The following is a 27,237-nucleotide window of genomic DNA, read 5'->3' as shown; positions in this document are numbered from 1 at the left end:
CTTTAGCTCGATCCAGTGTATGACAGCTCCGCTCTGATAATAGCTGTTAGTCTCTCCGGAATGTTCCTTTCGGGAAGAGCAGTTCCCAGTTCTGTTGTTGAAAGCCTTCTCGAAATTGAACAGTTCTGCCGGGACACCGTCAAATCCAATAACTTTGCCCCGGTTGAGTACATGAATTGCATAGGTTTTTTCGCTTTCACTTGAAGGAACAGTTTGGATTTACATGTTTCGGCGACCAGCCATATCATCCACAAGAGGTGGAACTTCACCAAATGTGATACAGTTGAAAAGCTTGATGAAAAAGTCATCCATCTCTTAAGCTGCTGAAAGCCAAAAATCATTGTTGTCATTGTAGTTCCCATAAAGTGTTTCTCCATCACATGTCCGAGCCAGGTGTTGCCAGAACCCCCGTTGACACTCAGGTCACCTATCACACCCATCCCGGAACATGAGGGCACGCCAAGCGTATACTGTAAGCATTAATCCGACACTGAACTCACATTAATTTCAGCAGGCTCGCTAGAATGCAATAGTACAGTTCCACAAAAGAGGTAGATTCCGACCATTTTCGCTCGCTTAACCCCAATCTATCCAGTCCACATCGCTCAAATTCTCCCTGAAGTTAGAGCGAGCGGGCTTTGTAGGAAGCCTCGATACTGTCTTTGAGGAACGTTTCCTAATTCGAGAATCGTTGTCGAAATCAAAATGTCATAGCCGAAAGATCAGCCCACCCCGAAAAGCGGAGAGAAAATTCGAGATTTTCAAATTGCTAGCCCACTAGTCTCTATCCTTTTCAGTTGATTTTTACAAAAAACAGGAATTACTTTGAGGGACTCACAGAGGAGCCACTATCCCAGCGAGACACTGACTTTCTGGTTTAATAGTAAATACTATTGGCCTAGTGGAATTGACTCCACCTAATCTATGAGACTCCTGGGTGTTACATGGCCATTCAGACTCTTCCCTCTGCTCCCGCCTATGGGGGTCCTTCTACAGCCTTAAAGAAATTTTTATCAATCAATCACAAACCAGTTGAAAATTAAAAATAATTAGTGTCAAGTCTTAGTTTGCGGCAAAATTGTCGAAATTAATTTTCTCCTTATTTATCATCTTTCAGCTGTTTGCAAAACAAAATGCTCGAATGGAGGAAGATGCGTTAAACCCGACTTTTGTAGCTGCCCAAAAGGATTTGCCGGAAAATATTGCGAATTGGACATAAATGAGTGCAAGGAGCACAAGCCCTGCGACCAACTTTGCTATAATACGGAAGGATCTTATTATTGTAAATGCCGAGAAGGCTTTATGTTGCACACAGATGGTCAGAGTTGCAAAAAATTAGGTAGGCCTCATTCAATCCCCAATATTAAGTTTTAAAACCATAAAGGTGCTTTCCACATTTTCCAGACGGTGACATGAATGGTATCGAAGCCAAGGACCTTGAAAATGAAGTCGATAATGAAGCTCTCATTTACCGACTTCATAAAGTAGAAAAAATGATCGCTTCTGATAAAGTTGCTGCAAATGAGCTACACAAAACTGTGGAGGAAGCAACAAATATGATTGATTCGTTGAAAACTCGCGTTAATAACTTGGTTAGTATCTTGATCATGTTCTACTCTCACCGGTTAAATATTTTAATTTCCAGGAACGCAAAAACTACGAAATAAACGCAATCCAAGACAAATTACGAAATTATGAGGCACAAAGTCGGAAATTGGAGAATTTAGTTAGTATTTTGTTCAAATGCAGATCGTCTCCAAATGGATTCTGTCCCTAAATAAGTCGTACTGTGTCTTATAAGGCACTTTTATAGCCGTTATGTGTAAATATGTGATATAGAAAACCATTTAAATAAGAGGTAATTAAGAAATATTTAGATATAAGCCGGATGCCGTTAATTTTAAGTTGTCGTCAAAGTGCATAGCATCAACTGATACCAAGTCAAAAACACAGATCTTTTTTTCAGTTGCATTTAATACATATCTAGATGGTGTTTTCTTGTGTGTTCCATGAATCTTTTATACATTGATGTACGTATCTCAAAAGGGATACCATAAAGTGGATAAATAAAGAATTTTCTATAATAAATCTTTCATTACTGAATCTTCGCCGAGCAAACTCTCAAAGAATATACTGGTGTTTTGTCATTGCAACTCCACGTCTTCGAACTTCTTTGCCGCTAGGCCAGGGCTGTACATATGATTCCCACAGCAAACGGAGACTGTCTCTCTGGTGGGGACTGTCGGAAACTTAACACTACCGGGGAAGTGGCCATGAAGCTCATACACTATTAGCATGTCACGAGGGTGGCAGCGGATACTAGTCTCTTCCGAAAATTTTAAAAAGATAACCACCTTCCATTAGAAGATATGGTTCAGACATTCCAAAGGAGCGAAAACAGATATCGAAGCTTCAGATATATAAAGGGACGAGATTTTCATTGCTTCATCACAGTAACGCTACAGGTACTTCACAATTCAAAAAGTTCCTAGGAATAGTCAACTTTTACAGAAGTTCCCCGGGGCAACTGAGACGCAAGCTGTTTAGTATAGCGCCAAAAAAACTCCATCAAGTTGCTCTCATGAAAAAACTAGTAGTAGATGGCACCCTCTCCTTCACCAACCACTTCCCTACTTCTCTAAAAAGTTGCCTCCTGCGCATAACCCAACATCTTCAATAGAGAGTAGTTGGCAGCATTCTTCTAGATTATATGATACCTCTTACCAGTTGTGTCAAAATAGCCTTTGATAACCAGCAGCGGCAGAGATATGACTCAACAGAAATATTCCACTGCCCCGCGAGCGACGTTTTGTAGAGAGCCGGCGGCATTGGCCTACTCGTCATTTGACCTCAACACAGAAAAATAACAAGGAGCTAGACGCTTCTACAAAATCCCGACTCCGTCCGATTTGCAGCAACTGGGACTGAGAACGCTTAAGTCCACTCAACTACTGACCTATGCCGATGATATCGACGTCATGGGAAGAACGACCCGAGACATACAAACTGCCTTCATCCAGATCGAACAGCGGCGCGAGATCTTGGGCTGCACATCAATGAAGGCAATACGAAATACATGGTGGCAACATCAGCGCTAAAAACCAAAGAACGAACAACACCGAATCGCACTGGTCAAACGAAAACAATAAAGATTGGAGACTACAATCTTGAGACCATTGAAAATTTCTCCTATCTAGGGTCAAAAATCACAACCGATAACAGCTATGACGATGAAATCCACGTACGGTTCTTAGCTGCCAACAGAGCCTATTTCAGGTTACAAAACCTGTTCCGCTAGAAACGTCTCACCATAAGGTCAAAGCTCTTACTCTACAAGACAATGATCTTGCAGTCCTCTTGTATTCCTCGGAGATTTGGGTTCTTAGCAAGAAAAATTGCGAACTCTTGGCCGCGTTCGAGAGAAGAATCCTCCGAAAAATTTTCGGCCCTCTACATGAGGATGGACGATTCCGTAGCCTACATAACGACGAAATCTATGAGCGATACAACGACCGTCTGGTTGTGGATAAAATCCGGCTCAACAGGTTACGATGGACGGGTCACTTAATCCGTATGGATGAGAATGATCCCGCCCGGAAAGTCTATAAGGGCAATATCTATGGTAGGAAAAGAAAACGAGGCAGACCCCGTCTGAGATGAAGCTATGTCGTAGGTCAGAACGCCAGACAGCTTTTAGGGATATCGAATTGGTGGACCTCGGCGCAAAAGCGGGATGCCTGGAGTTCCTTATTAAAGCAGGCCTAGACAGGATACCGGTTGTTGCGCCGATGATGATGATGAGGCTAAATACATAATACTTCCAACAAGAGTATCCATTCCTAGGTACAACAACCCTTAAGCAAGCGAATCTGAACTATCTCATCGTAATAGACAAGTAACTGAAAACGCTCCAGCTAGCTAGATTTTTTGCAACTGAGCAATGATTTTCATAACGACCAACGTTGTCCGTTTATCATGCGAATTTTGAAGAACATATTTCGCCGTAACTGTACTCAATTCTCCTCCACTCTAATTGAACGCAACAGGGGATATTGGATCTGCTGTGTATATAAAGAATAATGCCGTCAAAGTCACCATAGGAAGTAAAATTCTCTTCCCACCGTCAAAGAGTGTAAAAATTGTTGGGAACAAACATCCAACTCATCCAACGCGCACAAGTTTGTGTTGCTAGCTACCACGCCTACTTATAGGTGTCCCCGCCAGCTCCACTCGCCGACAATGCCATCCAACACGGTTTTTACATCTCAACTGCAATTTCCGACAGACGAAATTGGATTGTAACAGTCTCTCCGCCTTATTTTCAATGTAAAGTACTTCTACAGTGCAATCTTACAAGACTATCTGTTGTTCCGCTTCTTCTGGATAAAACGGCTAGTCAGTATTACAATCGAATGCGGACTGCTCAGACACCATTTTTGAAAAAAAAACTGTTTTTTTTAGAGTATCATTGTTTTAAATTTCAACCAAATTCACACGCATTGAAAAGTCCGCGCCATATTGTGTGACGTCATAAGTTAAATCAAAAATCTTCAGTAGACCAGGCAGCTGGCAGTTGCTCATGAAAATATCAAAGTATCAAAGTTAATTTCGGCAGAGAAATGTCAAGGTCAGTAAAATATTGTTCCGTGCCTTACAGCACAAGTAACTCCACAAAAACCCCGATGAAAGCCGAAATTCGAAGTTAAAATTTCTCTCTGTCTCTTCTCAAGCCCCAATTTTAATTAATAATATCTAACTGTGTTTAAATTTTGTGTCACTGTTATTCATTTTTCATGTTTGATTTGAAGACCAGCAGCTGCCAAATTGCAAAGGAAGCGTATCTTGACAAGCATTTTGCAGGAGATAAATGAGCCTCATACAAACGATATCACAGAAGAGATTCCGCAGAATACTCAACCAGCCGAAGGTTCGAATCCGGCTCAACGCAAATCCATTTTTTTTTTTTGCCTGAGAGTGAACTAATCCAGTCCTAGTCTTTACTGGGGTCGAACAGAAGAAATCCTTAAGTTTTATTTATGCACGGATCCATTTATTCAGCAGGAGCTTAAAATAACTTCACTCAAGATCGAATTGGAAATGTTGAAAACTTATTCGTACACCTCTTACTTAAATGGAAAAAGGCTGAACGACTTTAATTACTGAGCCCGTGGTGCATTCGCCGACGACTGGGACAGAAGAGACCTGTTCTTCTCCATGCGGTCCTTCTGCCCCCAACCATCAGCACATTCTCACCGCTAGCTCTCCACTCCCGTGGCGAGTTCTAAAAAACGTGGAGAGCTCCGGTGCGCCATCTACCCGCTCATATTCGCAACATTCGAAATAAATTTCGAATGCTGCGAATCCTGCTGCGGCACATCACTTCGCCCCCAGATGAAACCTAGAGGGTTTCAGCGACCGAACCCAGAACTGCGTTCCCCATCAGTCCGCGAAGCGAGCTCGACGTTGCTTTGAGGCGCACACGGCTTTCAGCCTGGACAGGGAGACCGCCTTTTTGCGTCCCTCGATCTCGAGCTGGAAGAAATGTTCTCCCCGCTCGAAAACGCGGTACGGGCATTCATATGGAGGCTGCAGCGGCTTCCGGACGGCATCCGTCCTGACCAGGACCAGGACGAGTGTCGGCTGGGTGGTGCACCAACCCCGACTCTGTGACCGCCCGATCTCTTGTCGAAGACCGGACCACTTGCGAGTTTTGGGTTCTCCCCGAATCGGCGGGTTGTAAGTAGGCCGAGTAGGACGAGAGGCAAGACTTGAGTCCAGGACGGATCGTCGCGTGCCATAATGGGGGCTTTCAGCGTCCGGTGCCAACGTTCTAGCATCCCATTGGATTGCGGATGGTATGCAGTAGTCCGCTGGCGTTTAAAACCCAGGAGTTTGCCTAACTCCGAGAAAAGAGTGGACTCAAATTGCATTCCGTGGTCAGTGATGACCGCTACAGGGACGCCAAAGCGAGGTATCCACTCTCGACAGAGGGCTTCGACACAAGATTGCGTCGTAATGTCTTTCAGAGGTATTGCCTCAGGCCACCGCGTAAACCTGTCGATGATTGTGAGGCAATACTTGTAACCGTGCGAGTCTCGCAAAGATCCTATGTCGAAGTGTATGGTGTGGAACCGCTTGGTAGCGCGGGGGAATGAGCCCACTTCTTTCCTTACATGCCTGGAGACTTTACACTTCTGGCATGCGATCCACTCTCTGGCCCAGGAATTAACATCCTTGTTCATGGAGGACCAGAAGTATTTCTCGGTGACTAGCCGATTTGCTGTCTTGATGCCTGGATGCGCTAAGTCGTGAACAGCGTGGGACACTTCCTTGCGAAAGGTGGCCGGAATGTATGGCCGAGATCCCTTTTCCGAGTCTTCGCAGCAGAGAGAGAGGTTCGAGCCGAAGATGGGAAACTCCCGAAATTTGTGTTTGGGGTTGGATTTGAGGCTCTGAAGTGCTGCGTCATCCTCCTGCGCCTTGACAATAGCCGAGAAGTCGAGTGAGGCGGGGATGTTAACCTCGGAGACACGAGACAAAGCGTCAGCAATTATGTTATCCTTGCCGGACACGTGCTGGATGTCTGACGTAAACTGGCTTATAAAGCTCAGGTGTCGAAGCTGACGAGGGAACGTTTTGTCGGGCTTTTGTTTCAAAGCATACGTGAGATGCTTATGGTCAGTGAACACTGTGAACGGCCTGCCTTCTAGGGAGAAGCGGAAGTATTTGGTGCTCAAGTACGCGGCGAGCAGTTCGCGATCGTAGGTACTGTAGTTCCGTTGGGCGGGGTTCAACTGCCAGACTTGATTCACCTTTTGGTGAAGAGCAGTACCTACTGCGATGTCAGAGGCATAAACAAAAACGGCTAGGGGTGCATCTTGCAGAGGAAACGCCAAGAGTGTAGCGTCGGCCAGTCGTTGACGGGATTTGTCAAATGGGCGGATGTCCTTAGTTTTGGGGCCAGACAGGTACGCATTCAAAACGGACTGGTGTTGGGCGGCCTTGGGCAGGACACGACGGTAGAGGTTTAGCATGCCCAAGAACCTCCTCAACTCCTTCACTGTCTTCGGACGCGGGAAGCTTATAATCGCTTCCACCTTGTCTAGGTCGGGCTGTATTCCTTCAGGGGAAATGGAGGGGCCGAGGAATCTCACCTGTTTTTGAAGGAATTTGCATTTCTCAACGTTTAGAACTAAGCCGACCTCAAGGAGACGCTGAAAAATGCACTCGAAATGGGCTAAGTGCTCAGACTCAGTGGAAGAAGCGACCCAAACATCATCCAAGTATACGAAACAGAAATCGAGGTTTCGCAGGACTGAGTGAATGAACCTTTGAAAAGTTTGCGCCGCATTGCACAATCCGAAAGTCATCTTCTGGAGCTAAAGGGATTTAATGATAAGCCTTGGCTAAGTCCAAGGTTGAAAAGATGCGGAAATTCGCGAGGTGATGCGCAAATTCGTGGATGAGTGAAATTGAATATCTGTCAGGAACGGTCTGTGCATTTAGCCTTCTGTAATCCCCACAGGGGCGCCATTCGCCGTTTGGCTTAGGGACCATATACAGTGGGGAAGACCAACAGCTGTTTGAGGGCCTGCAGATACCCTGTTGAACAACTTGTTCAAATTCTTTCCGCGCAATAGCCAGTTTCTGGGGTGGCAGAGGGCGCACCTTCGAGAAGATCGGGAAATCAGTAGTGTTAATGTGGTGCTGCACATTGTGCTTCACTGGTTTTGAGAGACTACACTCGGTAGTAATCTGGCTCAGAGAAGTGTCGGAACACGAGAGTCGGTAATGTCTTCTAAAAGAACGGAAAGATTATTGTCTGGGTGAGATGCCATTTGGCCCGACGAATTAAGGTTGTTCGTGAGATCTATAAGGGACTTATTTTGCAAGTCCACCAGCAACTCATAGTGACACAAGAAGTCTGCGCCTAGTATGGGGAAGCTGACATCCGCCAGGATGAAACGCCACGAAAACTTTCTACGCAAGCCAAGACTCACCTCCACTTACCTATACCCGTATGTGGAGGAATTTGCTGCCGCCTGTTTGAGCGGTTGTGGAAAAAGTCGATGGTGCCGGGATACGGGAAGAACCGAAACCTCCGCACCAGTATCCACGAGGTAGTTGCGCCTGCTGAGGGGGTCGAAAATAGTTAGGCGACGTGGCGCTACGCTCTGGGTGGCCGTCGCCAGGACCCCCCGCGGACCTAGTTTTTTGTGGTAGGCGCGAATTTACACGGGAGCGTACATCTGGTCGCTTTATCACCGAATCTGAGATGCTACCAGCAAATGCCTTTGTCCGTAGGCTGTCCTGATGACCTGCTACCCGAACGCCCTTTTCGAGTGACAGACCTCGAGCGAACTCGTAATCTGGGACCCGAACGCTGACCGTCCAGCGTCGCCCGCATTTCGGCCACACTGGCTGTTAAGGCGGCTATCTCGTCGCCCACCTCGTCCGACGGCGGTCGAACGGCCGCTATGGACGTACGAGCGTACGTGTACTTCGTGCACCTTGTCGGCTGCCAGTTCCTCCAAGGAACCGGAGACGCACGCAAGAACCGCCGGGAGCCGACGCAACCAGAGCGACTTGATCAGGTCGTCGCCGATCTTGCTCCCACTCAATTGGCTCATTTCGCGCAGCAATTGGCTGGGAATTCGATCTCCCAACGAAATACTGAATTCTTGTCACCGAAAAACCATTGATGGTTTAGTGAAGAAGACACAAGAAAAAATCACAATTCAATCAACTGAAGCATTAATTTTATTGTAATGTTACTCAATTGTTAGAAATATGAATTTTTACAACAATAAATTTACATCAATTTTCCTACAGTTAGTAAACAATTACATTTGCACATCGATAAAAAATTATCAATTTTTTGTGTATATCATACAATTGAATAATGTCTAGTTGTATGTGTATGTTCTATATGAAAAATGTTAAATACTAGAATGTTAGTTTTTTTATGGCTTCGTATAGTAAACGTTTTGCACCATTCGAAAACACTTCATTGCTACATTATTCTAAAACCAGGGAAACAATATTCTGTAAACAGATACAAATAATTTGAACTACGGGTAACCAGGGGAAGGCCTAAAAAGTAGGTCAAAATTTTATATATTCCAACTTGAAACGATTGAGTATATAAGCTATTGAACGCCTGTCAATAAACCGAAAAGGAAACAATCAACTTTTTGACAAATTGAACGAAACGGGGACTTTACATATAACGTGCCGTGCTTCTCCAGGATTACACTCGAGCACCTTGAACTCCTTTAACTTAACTTTTCACAATTCCAACTATTTCACAATCTTTATTCCTGTTGATTTGCTAAAGATACGAAACATAAATTGGAGTAAACACCTAAAAATAAATTGACTATTATCACAAATATGAATGTACTCATGCTAGGAGGTATACAAGCCAAGGTGCAAACTTAATGAACGTGGTGATGCGTACGGCATCGAAAATTTTATTTTAAAAAGTGTAATCTCATTGAAACGGCACTTATCAATAATACTCGGGCAAAGCCAATTGCGGGTAATTTTCCCTTAATTTTTCTGTTAGATTTTTTCCAACCTATTTTAATGTCATGTTTTTTGTATACATCTTTTAATCAACCTCGGAATATTACTAAACGCTTTCTTAAGTTTCCGATAACACTAATTCAAAATCTCAGGAGATTTCTTCTCAACGTATTTTTTCCAGATTCCAACCTATGGAATTTCCAACTAAGCACTCAAAACCGGACACAGCCCTTAGAATACAAAATATAACATTACTGAATTGTACACCAATGTCAGTCCTCCTTTTTCTCTTCTTTAATCCCATTCTCAACTTCAGTCTTCTTCAAAATACTCCCACCCGTAAATCCTAAGATTCCACAACTAATTGCTGCCAACCCACCAGCCTTAAGTCCAACTAAAAGTCCAATAGGACCGCCCACCGCTGTACCTAAAAGAGCTCCTACCACAGGGTACATGGCTTTTTGGTATTTCAAGGCAGTACGAAGTTGCACTTCACCCTCGTTCACATTTTCCAGAGCTTCTTCTGCATTGTCGGCAATAATATTCACTTGTTCACCTTGTTCGTGAGCAAGTTCGCCGAATTTACTAAACATTGAATGCAGGTCCTCAACTTCGCGATGCAGACTTTCGAACTGCTCCAAACATGCTTGTCGAGCTTGCAACTGGTGTTGTTGATTTTGGAAGTCGGCTTGAATTTGTGGCAAGTTTCCTTCAACTTCTGCAACAGTTTCGTCATCTTCGATGTAGGTGTTGTGGGATTTTTTTGATGCAGACGTCATAAATTGCATATCTGTAAATAGTATAAATTGAGAATTATATGTAGAAAACTAAGAAAAAATATAAAAGCTTTTTATAATAATTTATGAAGTTGAGGGATGAACAAAAGACAATCCGAGTTAACTAAGATGAATCACGAGAGCTGCGCTAATCCCAAACATAAGAAAATGGGGAAATTAACGTTGAAATTTCGTCCGCACCTGAGTACAGTACGGGGGTGGAGGGGCGTCCCTTAACGCCTTAACCTTTCACGTCAATCATAAAATTCTCGCGCGTTCTTGATCCGGTACCTAAAATACAAACATAGGATATCGCGCGACATTTCGTTCTTGATCCGGTACCTAAAATACAAACATAGGATATCGCGCGACATTTCTTTTATATAAGAACCAAAAACAAAAAAGCTCCTGCGGCAGGAGGTAGATGGGAAGAGTGCAAGTTTGTGATTAAAATTACGCACCTCGCAAATGGGGATAAAATACACACCCATTAAATACGAAGAAGACAAAGGTTCGGTATGGGTACCTAGTGGAGGGGCGAGATGACTGAATAGGGCTCCCATAATGGATAGCACGGCTTCAAAACCGCTAAATGTGGAGCGCCAAAAACATGACTCTGCTGGCTACAGTTGTTTCGCATATTCGCGTGAGCAGCGGATCAAATTAATTGAGCAAATGAGCCTGTCAGCCACTTCTGCTGCGAAATTAGAATTGCGAAGGCAAGTACAATATCATACCGCCGCCGTTCATCAAAGATTCATCAAGCACCTCAGACAGTATGCGGACGTAAATATACGGCGAGTTTCATACCTGTACCATTTTATTACTCGCAACGACAGAATCTCGACCGTCATCAGAGAGCGTTTTCGACTGGAGGTCATTGCGGAAACTGGTGACCAAGAATCGATGGTGGCAAAAGTTTCGACATCAACAACACCATGCCGCACTGCGGGCAACCGTTTCAGTAAACGTCAAAGCACTCTTCTTCGCCGTCAAACTGAAGTCTCCGCTGAGATTCAGGATGAATTCCAAAGAATGTGTATAGAATTTATGCATAATACCAGGTGTTCTCAGGCTCTCTATCAATACAATGATAAGATTGCATTTCGCATGTGTGCTGATATTCCGCTATAACAACTACAGTCACTTGTGTAGTTGCGGCTGTCAGGCTGCACGGTCAGAAGATTCGTTCATATTATTGGCTTGACTAACGGGATTCATTATAGGAATTTTTTCTAGAACGTCAACCGTAGAGTAGTGACAGCAGACGAGTCAAGAATAAATGTAAAGGGTTTATCGCAGCTATCCAATGAGACACCCGTAATTGAAATTCTGCACACATTACAACAAAAACTCTCCATCGTATAAAGTCGGTTGGGACGATATGACTCCAGACGTATTTACAACGTACCCGAAAAACAATTCGATGAACAGGAGGGCGCCTGGTCTGCGCCGGGTGCAGAATATCTGGTACAAAAAGTTTACCAGTAAACACAGTTCGTATAAACGATAAATCAGGTCGTTAGTTAACCGAAGAATTAGCTACCTTATTCCTAAAAAGGACATGATTCAAGACCCCACAGATACAAGACCGATTACTTACTTCCAATTAATAACATTAACTATTAGCCAAAGGGTCAATGCGCACCTCTAAACGAACAGCGAGGAGCAGAAGGGCTGATGAGTTGGATCAAGGGGTTCTAAAAAGCAACTAATTATCGACACGGTAGTTTTAGGACAAACTACTAGAGGTCAAAGAAATCTCTTTAATTGCTATACCGACTACGCCAAGGCTTTTGACAGCGATCCGTACACCTGGCTAATCGATGACCTATGTCTGTATGATCGCATTCTCACAAATCTTCGGCAAACTACCTTTTCCCTCAAAACTTCCTCTCCACCATATTCTTTGAATAGATCTTCTGCTGGTGTAAATAATAAGAACATGCAATCACATGAAACACAACTTTATTCTCCAACTTCATGATAAATCCAAAAAACCCCTTTTGAACATGGATTTTCGAGTGACTCGCAGTGCGAACATTTTTTGTCGGGGACTGTATGTGTATCTTGGAATTTGGCAAAATATAATGGAATATTTTTATATTCTTAGCTTTTTACGAATGGAGAATCGTTTATAGAGAGTTTCTCACATAAGGCGAACACAACCTTTATACCCAAAGCGCTCAGCTTCCGGTAATCTAGCTAGTTTTTTATCTAAATGCCAACTCGAATTAAAAACATGCTCCGTGGTCGACGAATGCTTGGAATTAAACCTCGTTCTGCCACAGCACTCGACTGCCAGTCGAAACCATGACGTTTTTGCGAGCCTATGTAGGACGTTTCCTTAATTTACCAGATACCAGCCTTAAAGGCTGTCGAACGGATGATCGCATAGGCCTCAGAGGACGGAATTTGAGACAAACGCAAACCTCGGAGTCGAGTATAGCCCATTCGTAACATCGTGCAAAGCTCAACGTTAGCGTTGGACTTGAAGTGGTGGTGGTAATAACGAAATCAACAGATTAGAGTCGCATCTCCCGATGACGGACTTTTAAGAACACATCCTTGCAAGAAATTGAACATCTAGTTGCACTAAAAAACAAGCCACCCCGTATGAGAGGGGGTCCTTGATCTCGTCTGTGACTATTATGGCTGGAACACCAAAGCGCGGAATCCACTCTCGACAGAGGGCCCCAGCACATGATTGTGTTGTAATGTCCTTCAGAAGTTACCAACAAAAAAGCGAAAGGAAAAGCAAAAGAACGAACTCGCCCAAATGCGGTTGTTATCTCCAGTAAGGGCAATCTGTCCTACGCGAAAATACTCAAAAAGGTCAAAGCTGATCCCGACCTAAAAGATCTGAGCAGAAATGTGAACAGAATCCGAAGAACCCAGAAAGGGTATCTCATTTTCGAATTGAAAAAATTCAGTGTGTGCAAAACTGATAACTTCCGCACTCAAGTAAAAAACTCACTTGGGGAGAATGCCGCAGTGCGTGCCCAAAAACATGAGATCTACATACAATGTAAGGATCTCGATGAAATGACATCAAAAGGAGAAATTTGTACTGCCCTGAAGCAGCAATTCAAATTGGAAGAACTTACCGGGGAGTCTGTTGTGGGTTTACGAAAAGCCTATGGCGGTACTCAAACGGCCACAATACTAATACCAGCGGAGGCAGCCCAGATGTTGTTGGCGGCCGGAAAAGTTCGGATTGGGTGAGTTGTCTACCGTTTAATGCCTCACGCCTCATTATTGGGCACTTCGCGAAGGTATGCACCAGCAGCATTGATGGATCCGATTGATGCAGAAGTTGTGGGGAGAAAGGCCATATTGCCGGGGAGTGCAATAGGGACCCCAAATGCCTATGGGACATAACCATGGGGATAACCAGCATATTGCCGGAAGTGGTAAATGGCCGGAATTGAGGAAGGCGCTCACTGCAACGAGAAAATGGGGTTTATTCAAATAAACTTCAATCATTGCAGAGTCGCTCAAGATTTACTTACGTTCGAATCTGAGATGGAAATCGTCATCATAAGTGAACCGTATAGAAACTGTCACGGTGGCATATGGGTCACAGATTCGACTGGTGGAGCGGCGATATGGGCTTGCGGTCGACAGGCCATACAATGTATTGCAAGTCAGGCAGCCAGTGGCTTTGCGTGGGCGAAAATAAGTGGTGTATATATATACAGCTGCTACGCCCCACCAAACTTAACACTGTCTGAATTCGAAAAAATGCTTGAAAATCGTATTCTCGACGCAAGGAGGCAAAGCCCAAAGGTGATTGCTGGTGACTTCAACGTTTGGTTGCCTAACGAAGGTGCTATAAACACTTTTCAGAAAGGGGGGTCAGGTTCGGTTGCAGACCTGACCTTTGTCAGTCTTGCGCTGGCTCGTGGTTTGTCCTGGTGTGTCAGCGAACCCTACACCCACAGCGATCACCAGGCAAGCTTTTTTGAGACATATGTCGAGCCATGGTGCCCAATGCATCTCAATGCATCGCCAAAGCATGTGACGCGTCCATGCCTAGGAGGTACTCATTCCTCAGTAGAAGACGAAACTACTGGTGCAATGATGAACTGGCCAGCCTTCGATCAGTCTGCCACAGCGCCAGAAGAGGACACTGGTGTGTTCAGGCCAGCGTCTTTTGAACTTTTCCACCTCCTCCTCAAAACAACAAAAAAAAGACAGACAGTAAACCGGTTTCAATAAGGTTTTGCTTTACACAAAAAGGTTTTGCTTTACACAAAACATGTGTTTCTTCAAGAAACCTAAGGTTTATGGATTAGGTATAGCAGATTAATAGTCAGTTAAGGTTTTATAGTTAAAAATCGCATTCTACTTTTTAAATGCGTTTTTCTCGAAATTGAATCTTGAAAATCTGATGCCACCATAGCCCAACATATATCCAACGAAATATTTTGAAATTTTCACGTGGTCAGTACCTATCCAGAAATTTAATGCCCTCTTATGTGATTAAATATTCAATTCCCTCTAGCGATCTCTTATGAGAAATATCATTCACTCCGCACTACTCAAAGAAGCCATTAAAATAAGCATCAAAAAACACAATTAAATCAATTCTTCGAACTCATTTCAGCTGAAAATCATACAAATAATATTATTAAACAACGAGATAAGGCAATCGCATCTGAAAATGCAGAATTATGAGTTCATGATTATTCTACATGATTACGTGATTATGATTGTAATCACAAGAGCTTGATTATGATTACAATCAGGTAAACATGAAATTTATAATCATAATCACGTAATCATGATTATGATTTTGCCCAACTCTGGCGCTAACCAAAAAAACAATCGAACCAAACTTAGTAGGATCCAATGTGTAGGCGCTACTGAGACTCGGCAATCCTGCCCGCAGATGCTCTCAATGTACTCCTACATCAACTTCCACTGTACCTCCATATTAAATACGCTGTAGGATGCAGTACTATCACTCCGTCAGTCAGGAGTTGGTCCGCAAGACAACGGAAATCCTGAGCATTCCCAACTACGCTACACCCAAGCCAAACTTCAAGAGGAATTTTGTTGTGGGCTTCCCAGCCAAGGCACAATGGAAAATCAGAAGTACTCTCGCGTACGTGCAATGGTTGGAGCATGATGCGAGCCTCAAGCGTAACATAGGTATTCTGACAGACAAGCACCCATTATAGTCGGAGAGCTGGCTACATGAAAATTTACATGACTCGTAACACAAACAATATTACCTGGAAATGGCTTCCTGAAAGATTAAGGCGTGGGCGGGTTGTCAAGCCTGTCATATTTTCGTCAAAAAAAAAATTACTCTGGCAGACCCACAAATAGGGGACAAATATCGTCAAAGGGCTTAAAGTTGAAAAAAAACACGTAAAATTTGCTTATTAAAAAAGTACTTTGACAATTCGTATTTATATCCTTCATGTATACAGGGTGCTTCAAAATTACGGAACAAACTCTATGCCAGGCGATTCACCATGCGATTCTAAGCAAAAATATTGAATATTTTTTTCGATTTCTTCATCCTTCACAGTGAGCAACCGCACAAGGCGCGCAAGTTTTACCAACAAGTCAGCAGGATGAAGCCTTATACACCTCGATGCTCATCCTGCCGAGACAAAGAGGGAAATCTGATTTCCGACAGAATGGGCACATTGGAGCGATGGGTTAAGTATTTTGATGAACTGCTCAACAACCAAAATATCGGCGAGTTGCAGGTCCCGCCAACTGAAAATGACGGAGAAATGCTGCCACCACCAAACATTAAAGAAACAATCCGTGCAATGCGATGGAATACAGCCGAATTTGTTAAATATGAGGGCAATCAATTACACCAAGTAGTCCATCAACTTGTGCTCAAGGTATGGGACAGCGAATCAATGCCTGACGATTGGGAACGAGGCATTATCTGTCTCATACATAAAAAGGGAGATATCACACAGCGCAGCAATTATAGAGATATCACGTTGCTGAGTACCATCTATAAGATATTTTCCTTTATCTTGCTAGGTCGGATAGCCCCATACGCCCAGAACGTCATTGGCGCATACCAAAGGGGCCTCACTCGAGGCAAATCAGCAACAGATCAGATGAAGTTAATAAGACTGACTAGGCTGTCCCTGACCAATGTGCGAGGCCAGATAAAAGCAGCAGGATCACTCTCGAGACCATTCAAAATCAACAACGGTCTAAGACAAGGGGATGCCCTATCATGCGTCTTCTTCAGCCTGGCCCTGGGGGGAAAGTGATTCAAAATACAGACGTAAATGCCAGAGGCACCATCCACTTCAATTCCACCCAACTACATTATAGGAAGAACAACCCAAGATGTACAGTCTACTTTCATTCAGATCGAGCAGGCGGCGTGAGATCTCGGGCTGCACATTAATGAAGGCAGGAGGAAAACGGTAAAACCGATCCGAACGAAATTTGATGGATAGATGGGAACTATGAAATCCCACGCATACAGCGAGTGACATAAATTTAGGTGGAGTTTGCAACCATGCATGGAAAGAGGGGATTTAAAAAAAAATTTCACCGGATATAGTCTTGTAGGGTATCAAATGAAAGGTCTCAATTAGTACTTTTCGAAACTGATGGTGTGCTTAGACGAAATCTAGACCTCAAAATATGTCCCATTCCGATATTTGCTCAAATAAACTTACTAATAGTATATTGTCCGGATAGCTGAGTGGTTAGAGCGCAAGGCTGTCGTATGGAAGGTCGCGATTCAAATCTCACTGGTGGCAGTGGAATTTGTATCGTGATTTGACATCGGATACCAGTCGACTCAGTTGTGAATGAGTACCTGAGTCAAATCAGGGTAATAATCTCGGGCGAGCGCAATGCTGACCACATTGCCTCCTAGTGTACCGTTACGGTCTTGAATGAAGTGCTCTAACACACTTCAAGGCCCTGATCCAACATGGATTGCTGCGTCAACAATTATTATTATATTAATAGTATATTACAAACTTTTAGAAATTAACTGAAAACCCCCCTTGAGTCATGCTAGTTCATTTTACCAAATTTTGCACCGACATAGAGGACTGTCTCGTAAATACACACGCCACATCTTAGGGAAATCCGACTATTAGTGTCAAAGTTATATCAGTGCAAACTTATCAATTTGCTGCGAATTTACCGCATCTTAAGCCATACAAATATGATGCTGACGTTATAATTAACGAGAATAATTGACATTCGAGTGAAATATTAAAATTCCATTCATGAAGAATCTACTTCTCCCTAGCCATTTTGTGTATCTGTTGTAGATTAAATACTTCGCATTTGCTAATAATATGAAACTCAGAGTGTGGAGCGTATGAGGTTGACTATTATCAATACAGGGCTTTCCAACAAATGATTTATTCAAATCGCTTTCTAAAAACTAGAGGGCAATCGAATTTTTAACTATGTGACACGGAGTTGTCATGCACCCATCGCTCCTCACATCTTCTTTTTCTTCAGCCTTTGTCCCGTTCACAAGCGGGATCGGTTAGCCGTGATCGCCGATGCAATTTCGAGGCTTTTAAATGCCCATCCAACGTATCAAGCCACCGTTGTTTCGGCCGGCCTTTTGGTCGCCTACCATAGACTTCGATGTTCAGAGCAATCTTGGTAAGTGAATTCTCGTTAACGCGAATTGCGTGACCATACCATTGAAGGCGCCTTACTCGGAGTTTCTCCGTGATCGGTGCATCCCCATATCGAACGCGGATATCCCCATTTCGGATGTAATCAAAAAGTGTCACGCCACGAGTCCAATACAACATCTTCGTCTCCATTACCGCAAGACACCGTTCATTGTTTTTTATAGTCGGCCAACACTCCGAACTATAGAGAGCGGCAAACGGACGACATTGCGGTAAATTTTAGATTTGAAACGTTCGCTGATACGTCGATCACAAAGAACACCAGTTGTGGAATGCCACTTCATCCAGGTTGCGTTAATGCGTGAAACAATTTCATTACGCACCGAGATATTCAATTCGCTCAGTTCTTTCCTGGTTACTGCAACTGACAGCACTGAGCAATTTAAATATCTCAAATAAATGCTATCAACCAATGGAGAACTGCGGTATGCTCCTCACAAAGGGAAACCCAAAACCTTTTATACCTGAAGCGTCAAGTCTCTGGTTTCCCGATTTGTTTTTGTTTCGCAAGCTTTTTTGTCAGCTCGGCCAGCGGGTGAAATGTTAGCGATCTTTCATGCACTCAAATTTCACTTGGAGATGGTTACGATAGCTTCATTTGCTTTGCACTGAGGCACTTGCAGATGCTAACTTCACTTCTGCTTTCCCAGCATATTGCATAACTTCAATGCACCTCAATCTGGCGAAAAATTTCGGAATTAAAATTCCATTTGGTACTGCTTTGAAGTACATAGATAAGAACATATGACTAAGATGAGGTACTGTCTCTATCTGGGGTTCTCTAAAAAAAAAATTCATTTTCCAGCCGTTATGCCGATGCATTAGAGCGAAACTCGATACTTGACATCATGAACTGCGCTTATCCTTCAAAACGTTGCCGCATTGAATAAATCAGACTCAAACTAGACACATCAGAACGGCACTCACCCATATATTCCTGGATCGCTTCCATGGCCTTGACTCTGCCTGGCTTAATCATGCTATCGAATTTATTCACTTCATTATCGTTAATTTTGCCCCGCAGAACGTCCATCTCGAGCAGGAGATTCCTCAGCTGCTTGACGACCCGCATCGCGTTGATTTCCTCCTTTTTAATTTTGTCCCAGTCGCCCAGCGCCAGACTCTTTTCAATGTTGCTCTTGTGATTCTTCAGCAAACCCAGATGATGCGGGATCGCCACTTCATTGAACTTTTTTATCGAGAGTTCGGCTCGCTTCACCGGAATTTCCTCCATTTTCCGAATAAACGCTTCACTAAAAGATATCGGATAAGGTAGACAATGGTAGATTTCGGACAATAACTTTCACAATCGAAACTACGCCATCGAGCGAGGTACACACTCCCGAATTTCACTCAAGCAGATAACATATGATTGTGACACTTTTGCTCTTTGTTTTCCGCGACGTTTACTTCCATTTTGTTTTGGTATCTCCTTCGCTTTTCATTTACTCGACCTTGAGCTCAGCCATGTCGTTGAATGTGTATCAAAACAAAGGGAGGGGTGGTTTCGGTCTGAGCTGCATCGTTTTCAGAGACACAAATATAATTGAATCGTGCACCAGTCGCTCTCCAAATCAAATCTGAGGACTTACAGGGCTTTTAACAATCTAAACCTTGGTATGTGTCGAAACAAAAGATACAGAATACAATCTGCTTCCCAAAAACACCATTGTTAGGCGAAAAAAAAGCTGACGAAATTGGCAATGAACATCCCCGTCGCCCTCATCGCCAAATCCTCTTGTAGAATTGCCGGTTACACCCTTAACTTTCGCAACGAAAACACTAAATGTTCGTTCAAAGATTTTCTTAACAAACTCTAGCACATCCAATTCCTTAAATCTAAAACTCCACTTCAGAGCGGGACATTCGCCGTGGACCAGGCCTGCTTGAATCTCTGCTTTCTGGCGTGTAACAACTTCCTCGTCTTCCTCTCGGTCTTCCTGGGCTTGAACCACGGTGGGTACGATCCGTGTTGATCCTTGAACGTTTTCGTATTGTAAATGTGCACTTTACCGGTCTTCTCGTTGACCACTTCGACGTTTTCGCCTTTGTCGTCCATTTCCTGCAGCTCACGCTGAACTTCCTCCTCTTCCTTCTTGCGTTTTTCCTACGAAATACAAGTGTCCAGTTAATATTTTTGAAAAGAGACATGTAAACACTTATGAGGAAAACCGTACGAATTTCCGCATATCGTACCTGCTTAATTTGTTTTGCAGTTTTAACCACGGCAACCTCTGACAAATCTTTCATGTCGACATTTCCCTGGTCGTCGATGCCAAGCATCTTTTTCAGGCGCTCCAGATCCTTTTTTGCATAGCGTTCCTTTTTGATCAGGTTCATTGCGTCACGGCGCTTTCGAGACCTGTTTTTGCGTCCCATTTTAGCTGCTTAGAATACTCTAAAAACAAAAATCACGAAACTAAAATACGGAAGACTGTTGGCCAACGACGGCACGTGTGAGAAGAAAGCTGTCAAAACAAATAAGAATTGACAGCGATTTATTCGTGCTGTTTTCGAGAACCTGTTGAATTTTTGATAAAACTGTACAAGCTGCCATCTTCATTATTTGGAGAGCTTAATTTCAAAAATGCCGAATATTTCTCCATTATTACCTTCGCCAAAGGACGTAAGAACAAAAAATAGGACTCTGAAATTCAATTACCCATCTTTCAACTAAATAACGATTGATTTTGGTCAGCATACATGCAAAAGGGGGGTGTAGATGGTGTTTTCATCAAATATAGTCATGTGGAGTATCAAATTAAAGGACTCGATCAGTACTTTTCGAAGCCGGTCTTAGTTTTAACATTTGTTGGAAAGGTTGGGAGTGCGAGGGGTTGAAAGTGATCATTCCGTTAAGGGGGCCATTCTCAGAAAGGGTAGTATAGGTCCCAGGCGAAACGTGGATCGGTACCCACGATGGAGCATATAATCCGGGAAACGCCTGCTGAACCAATACCAACAGCTCTACTACCAAACCTTATCTCCACCTCCACGTGGTGACCGCTGGGAGCCCTTTCTTAACGAAAAGCTGCAGACGGAGGAGGATGAAGGCGAGTCTCCCGCGCCTAAAAACGGGACAAATTGTACCAACTGGTCGTCCAGGTTGGGGGTTGGGTAGGGCTGACAACCCAACACGGAAAACAACTTGTTACGAAGCCACAGGAGCCTCGGACTGGACGGATAATACAACGACGAACCCGGCAACGACAAAGGAATAACGATTTGCGCATTTTCTCATGGAGCGTGGGCTCCCTGTACAGAGATGAAGCTACCAAGCAGCTAGACGATACCCTGTCCCAATATAGGGCTGATGTAACAGCGTTACAGGAGGTGCTTTTGGCATTGACCGGCTTCCTGGAGAAAAAGCTATACACCATATATTATAGCGACCATCCAGTAAACCATGTGTTCGGAGTAAGTTTCTTAGTCAGCCAGAAAATGAAACCAGTTGTTATCGGCTTTGTAAACATAAGCGAACTACTATGCACTCTACGCTTGCGAGGCAAATTTAGAAATATAAGTCTCATTAACATTCACGCCCCTACAGAGGAGACTGCAGAGTCGGAGAAGGATACCTTCTACGAGGCAGTTGAACGGACCCTCGAAGCCTGTCCCAAGTATGATATCAAAATCATACTTGGAGATTTCAACAATTAAGTAGGGACGGAGCCAGTATTCAGGCGATACGTTGGCTCCCATAGCTTACATAAGGATACCAATGATAACGGATTGCACATTATCCAGTTAGCAGCATCACACGAAATGATTGTTGGAATTACCTGGTTTGCGCGGAAAGCGGTTCACAAATATACATGGGCCTCTCCAGACGGGACCACTTTCAACCAAATTGACCACGTGTTGATCGAACGCCGCCACCTCTCAGCCTTGATGAATGTCAGAACATATACGGGGGCCAATAAAGACTCGGATCACTATCTCAGTGGTAGTGTTCTCCGAGCTCGAATACAACACCACCTACAATCCATCTTTGACAATCAAGTGAGAGTTAACACTGAAGCCATCCACAACACACCCACCGCAACACCTATAGGAGGGAAAAGGATACCGCAATAACCGCAGTCAACAGAGGTCCTGGAGATGAACCATCAACAAATGATCTTCACAACCACCGCAAGAACATTATCATAAATACGGCCACACACATACTTGGCCCCAGCCACCAAAAGAGTCGGAACGGCTGATTTGACGATGAATGTAAGCTAGCAACTGAACGAAAGAATGCTGGATACCGAGTAATGTTGCATTCTCAAAGGACGCGGCCACGCACACAGACTTATCACGAACTCCGTCGAGCGGAGAAGCGACTTCACAGACTGAAAAAACAAGCCTGAGAGAACCAACAGGTCTGTGAACTCGAAAAATACAGGGAGCAAACGCACCAGGCGCACAAGTTTTACCGGCAAGTCAGCAGGATAAAGCCTACACACCTCGATGTTCATCCTGCCGAGACAAAGAGGGAAATCTGATTTCCAACAGAATGGGCATATTAGAGCGATGAGTTGAGTACTTTGATGAGTTACTGAACAACCAGAACATCGGTGAGTTGGAGGTCCCGCCAACTGAAGCCGATACTGCCACTACCAAGTATAGAAAAAACAGTCCGTGCAATTCATCGGCTAAAAAATCATAAGTTGCCAGGAGCCGATGGAATTACAGCCGAATTGGTTAAATATGGAGGCGACCAATTACACCAAGTAGTTCATCAACTTATGCATAAGGTGTGGGATAGCGAATCACTGCCTGACGTCTGACAAAGAGGCATTATCTGTCTCATACATAAAAAGGGAGATATCAGAGAGAGGTATCACGTTGCTGAGTACCAACTATAAGATATTCTCCACTATCTTGTTAGGCCGGATAACCCCATACGCCCAGAACATCATTGCCCCATACCAAAGAGGTTTCACTCCAGGCAAATCAGCAACAGATCAGATTTTCTCTGTGCAGCAAGCGATGGAAAAACTGTTGGAATCTGTTGCACCATCCCTCCATCGACTTTAAAGTCGCCCATGATAGCATAGCCAGGGTAAAACTGTACAGAGAATGCGGTACCCCGACGAAACTGATAAGACTGACTAGGCTGACCCTGATCAATGTGCAGGGCCAGATAAAAGCAGTAGGATCACTTTCAAGACCATTTGATCAACAACGGTTTACGAAAAAGGGATGCCGTATCATGCGTCCTCTTTAACCTGGCCCTCGAGAAAGTGATCTGTGGTGCTAAAGTAAATGCGAGGGGTACGATCCTCTTTAAGTTCACCCAACTACTGGCCTATGCTGACGACATCAACTTCATGGGAAGAACGATCCGAGACGTACAAACTGCCTTCATCCAGATCCAGATGGGTTGCACATCAATGAAGGCAAGACAAAATATATGGTGGCAACGTCAGCCCCAAAAACCAAACAACCAACAACATTAAAAAGCACTAGTCAAACGGGAAAAATAAAGATAGGAGACTACAACTTGGAGACCGTTGACAATTTCTCCTATCTAGGGTCGAAAATCACAACCGATAACAGCTACGATGATGAAACCCGCGCACGGTTGTTGTCAGTCAACAGATCTTATTTCAAGATCAAAAGATTTACAAAAACTGAGCTTGAGATGGAGCGATGACGTAGGTCAGCACGCCAGACAGCTTTTAGGGATATCGATTTGGTGGACCTCGGCGAAAAACCGGGATGTCTGGAGTTCTTTATTAAGGTAGGCCTAAATCGGATACCGGTTGTTGTGCCCTTGATAATGATGATCTTCAATGCGCTCCTTTGCAATGGAACTACGAACGGTGGATGGCGCATATAGTGGCGAAACCCTCGTATCAGAACTCGCATTGGCGAAGCGACCACAGAGTAAATCCAATCTGTTAGTAACTTCTTCCAGCCCTTTAATGGAGGTGCTCAGAGGTGAGGGCGAGGAAGATGGGGCGCAACCCTATCGGCTAAACCAAAACTAAGTGGCCGAGGAGAACCTCCATAGGGGTGGCACCGGGAGACGCTGTAATCACTTTGGTTTGCCGGCCGTGATTCAGTAGGCGAATGTTCCAAAGGCCTAATCAGGGCGATCAGACCCGAGTCTGCACGGGGACTCCTCTGAAGTGGCAAATTGGTCACGAAACCTTACCAGGGGTATACTGGTACCATGGGAACCGGGAAAGCCTCTGGACTCACATACTTCGGGTGAACTCCTGTTGTATGTGAGGACAGCTCGGTTATTTGTGGTTGGCCCCCCTAGTGGGAGTTTCATGGTGGTTGTGGTTATGCTCAAGCGAGAAGAGACTTTCGGGCCTCGACGTGGTGTTGCGTATCAACACGGGTGCCGTACTCCATAGTTCGGTAGAGATTTAGGTAATTCTTGCATCCACCAGTATGAATGCTAAGCCATGCACTTGGTATAGACTGGTACCGTTGTTACTTGTCTCAGCGGGGCTCTGATTGTGGTCACAAAATCAATCCGTGTCTTAAGAGGACCGTATGATTAAATCTCACGACAGGTGCCTACGTAAAACACCATGGGCTTCACCCCTTTAATGGAACAAGCGATAGAAAGGGAAGCTAGAGGCATGAACGCGACTAGTTTGGTGCAAGTTTGTGAAATCGAATCTGTGCAAACCAGATATCGTGAACCACAGAAGACGTTAAATGGGAAATTGAAGAAAACCTTGCGTGAAGAGATGAGAGACTTCGTGGATGACGACGCACCTCCTACTGGGCAATTATCAGAGAAATCGATCATGAGGGGATCGAGTCTTTGACGGTACAGTTGTTACGAAACAAGTACGACGTTGCATCACCTTAGCACCAACACGGTCACCAAGGCTACTAGCCAGTCCTGAACACCGACTGCGCATGACCGGACGGCACGTGCTGAAGCTAACCCGAATGCTAACAGTTCAAGACACAGAGATTTTACTCACGTACCTAGACTCAATGCATATTTAGCATGTCAAATAAAAACAACTTCCAGCTATTGTAACTTTGTTACTAATAGTATGATTTTGATCAAACTTGGGGATAACATGCTTCATATTATATTTTATACTATAATACTACCAACTTTCATAACTCTGGGATAAACTTAAGGGAGGTTTACTCTATTTTTCCAAAAATGTGGTAATATACTATTATTAACTTAATTTGAACAGATATATGGAAAGTATTTTGAGGCCTGGACGCCATATAGAGGCAGCTTCATAATTTTTTTTTCAGATTTTGCGGTTGGGTAGTTTCTGAGAATGGGTCCATTAAAGAAATCATCACTTTCCACCCCTCCCACTCTGAGAAAAGTACGTGTGACAGACAAACCGACAAATAGACAGTGCATGGAATGCAATGCTACGATAGGTAACTAGCTTGATTTGATTAGTAGTAGATTGTTTGAATAAAAAATGGACGGTGAATGTTATCAACCCGGAGAAGAGACATCCGTCCGGACGTTGGATGGTATTACAACATCCAGCCTGGTTCCCACTAGCAAGAGCGACCCATTTAAGAGGAGCATTTAAGATCCGCGACCGCAAAGTCTGATAATGTTCACAAAATTAGCCAACGCGCCTCGATGAGGGATGCGAGTAGTGAGCCTGAGGAGATAACTAAGCTAGGGACGATGATAAAAAACCTTATGGAGTATGTCAATGCCCGATATAATGACCACGCGACTAAAGGCCAAGTGCGTGCTATTAGAGCTGCGTATCTTGAAGTACGAGAGGGACTAAAAAAAGTAGTGAAAGTAAGAAACAGGGAAAAACTACAGCACTGCAGTAAACGCCTAGAGTGTTCCCATCTAGGGGCAGCCCCTTCACTATCAAGGATGCACAACGTATACTGGGCACAAAGGAAACTCCGGAGCCCCGTAAAAGACTAAGTGAGTCTAATGGGGAAGCGGAATATCCTCAACGCAACCAAAAACGCAAAATGGAGAAAACGCCTCCACGGCAAATTCGCGAAAGACTACCAGACCTTTCGGCGAAAGACGGTTACTGCGATGTGCTAATAATAACAAAAAAATAGTGAACTAACGTACGCTGATATTCTGCGCAAGGTCAAAAGAAACACCTCGCTAATAGAGCTAGGTGAAAGTGTGAACCGAATAAGGCGAACGCAGAAGGGCGACCTATTGCTGGAATTCAAACCAGGCGAAAACAATTCAAAATACTTGCAGAAAAAATCGAGTCGTCACTGGGTGAGGCAGCAAAAGTGAAGCTCAGTAAAAATCGCGTGGTAATTGAGTGTAAGGACTTGGATGAGATTACAACGAAGGAAGAAATTTCTCAAGCCCTACGATTCCAGCTGGGAATACAATCGATCCAGGAGCAAGATATTCTACGGCTAAGGAAGACATATGGCGGCACACAAACTTGAAGCGGCCAAAATGGCTATCACGGTCAGTAAAGTTCGGATTGGCTGGATTGTCTGCAGACTACTAGAGCCAATAACTCTGAAAAGATGCTTCAGGTGCTTAGAATTTGGGCACGTGGCGAAAAAATGTACTAGCGTTCACGATAAGTCTGACCTGTGTCCTAAATGAGAAAAAAAGGCCACATTGCAAAAGTCTGCGAAGAAAATCTCAATTGTCTGTTCTGCAAGCAAATAAACGACATTGGCAGCGCTCATATCACAGGCAGCAGCACATGTCTGGTGTATAGGAAGGCGATCGACGCTATGCGCAAATAAGGTTTTTACAGCTAAACCTGAACCACTGCCAAACGGCTCAGGACCTGCTCTCCCAGACGATGTTTGAAAACAAAATCGACGCTGCTATTATCTGCGAGCAGTACAAAAATCTAGACAGTGGAGTTCGGATCCCGAATAAGAGCGGAAAATCAGCGATATGGACATGTGGAAATCGGGCCATAGAAGGAACCACGAAGATTCTCGAGAGTGGCTTCACTAGAGCACAAATATGCGGAATATACAGCTATTATACGGCTCCTGCCTTACGACAGAAGAGTTCCATTCTTTGGTGGAGAGGCTAGCAACGGATGCACACAACCATAGCCCTTAGATAGTGGCTGGCGATTTCAACGCATGGGCTGAAGAATGGGGCAGCCGAGAAACGAACGCAACAGGACGTATATTACTCAAAGCTCTTTCTCGTGTGAATCTTGTAGTTGCTAACACTGGAACACTTTCCGTAAGAGAGAAATGGGGTTCGTGATAGGTGTCACTTTTGTTAGCCATGTTTTGGCTAAGGATCTCCAGTGGTATGTCAGTGACGAATATACACATAGCGACCACCAGGCCAT

General features: G+C 44.0%; 3 protein-coding genes across 3 annotated transcripts in view; 1 reads left to right on the top strand and 2 right to left on the bottom strand.

Moving 5' to 3' along the window:
• LOC119649870 overlaps window positions 1-2,082 on the top strand; it is a 106,089-nt gene extending 104,007 nt beyond the window's left edge. The window contains exons 4-6 of the mRNA XM_038052242.1: window positions 1,118-1,339; window positions 1,405-1,592; window positions 1,646-2,082. Of these exons, the coding sequence (XP_037908170.1) occupies window positions 1,118-1,339; window positions 1,405-1,592; window positions 1,646-1,777 (542 nt within the window). The 3' untranslated portion in view covers window positions 1,778-2,082. The remainder of the gene's footprint in view (window positions 1-1,117; window positions 1,340-1,404; window positions 1,593-1,645) is intronic.
• Window positions 2,083-8,737: 6,655 nt separating this feature from the next.
• On the bottom strand, window positions 8,738-19,353 carry LOC119649864 (syntaxin-17). Its single transcript, XM_038052234.1, has 2 exons — window positions 18,896-19,353; window positions 8,738-10,318 (listed from the first exon to the last, which is right to left on the bottom strand). The coding sequence occupies exons 1-2, from the start codon at window positions 19,200-19,202 to the stop codon at window positions 9,801-9,803; spliced, it is 825 nt and encodes a 274-aa protein (XP_037908162.1). The 5' UTR covers window positions 19,203-19,353; the 3' UTR covers window positions 8,738-9,800.
• Window positions 19,354-19,757: 404 nt separating this feature from the next.
• Window positions 19,758-20,446, bottom strand: LOC119648329 (protein LLP homolog). Its single transcript, XM_038050021.1, has 2 exons — window positions 20,165-20,446; window positions 19,758-20,075 (listed from the first exon to the last, which is right to left on the bottom strand). The coding sequence occupies exons 1-2, from the start codon at window positions 20,345-20,347 to the stop codon at window positions 19,821-19,823; spliced, it is 438 nt and encodes a 145-aa protein (XP_037905949.1). The 5' UTR covers window positions 20,348-20,446; the 3' UTR covers window positions 19,758-19,820.
• Between the last annotated feature and the right edge of the window lie 6,791 nt (window positions 20,447-27,237).

This window comes from Hermetia illucens, chromosome 2 (genome assembly GCF_905115235.1).
Source record: "Hermetia illucens chromosome 2, iHerIll2.2.curated.20191125, whole genome shotgun sequence".
Taxonomy (NCBI): domain Eukaryota; kingdom Metazoa; phylum Arthropoda; class Insecta; order Diptera; family Stratiomyidae; genus Hermetia; species Hermetia illucens.
The sequence above is the reverse complement of the archived record's forward strand: the minus strand, read 5'-3'. Positions and strand labels throughout refer to the sequence as shown.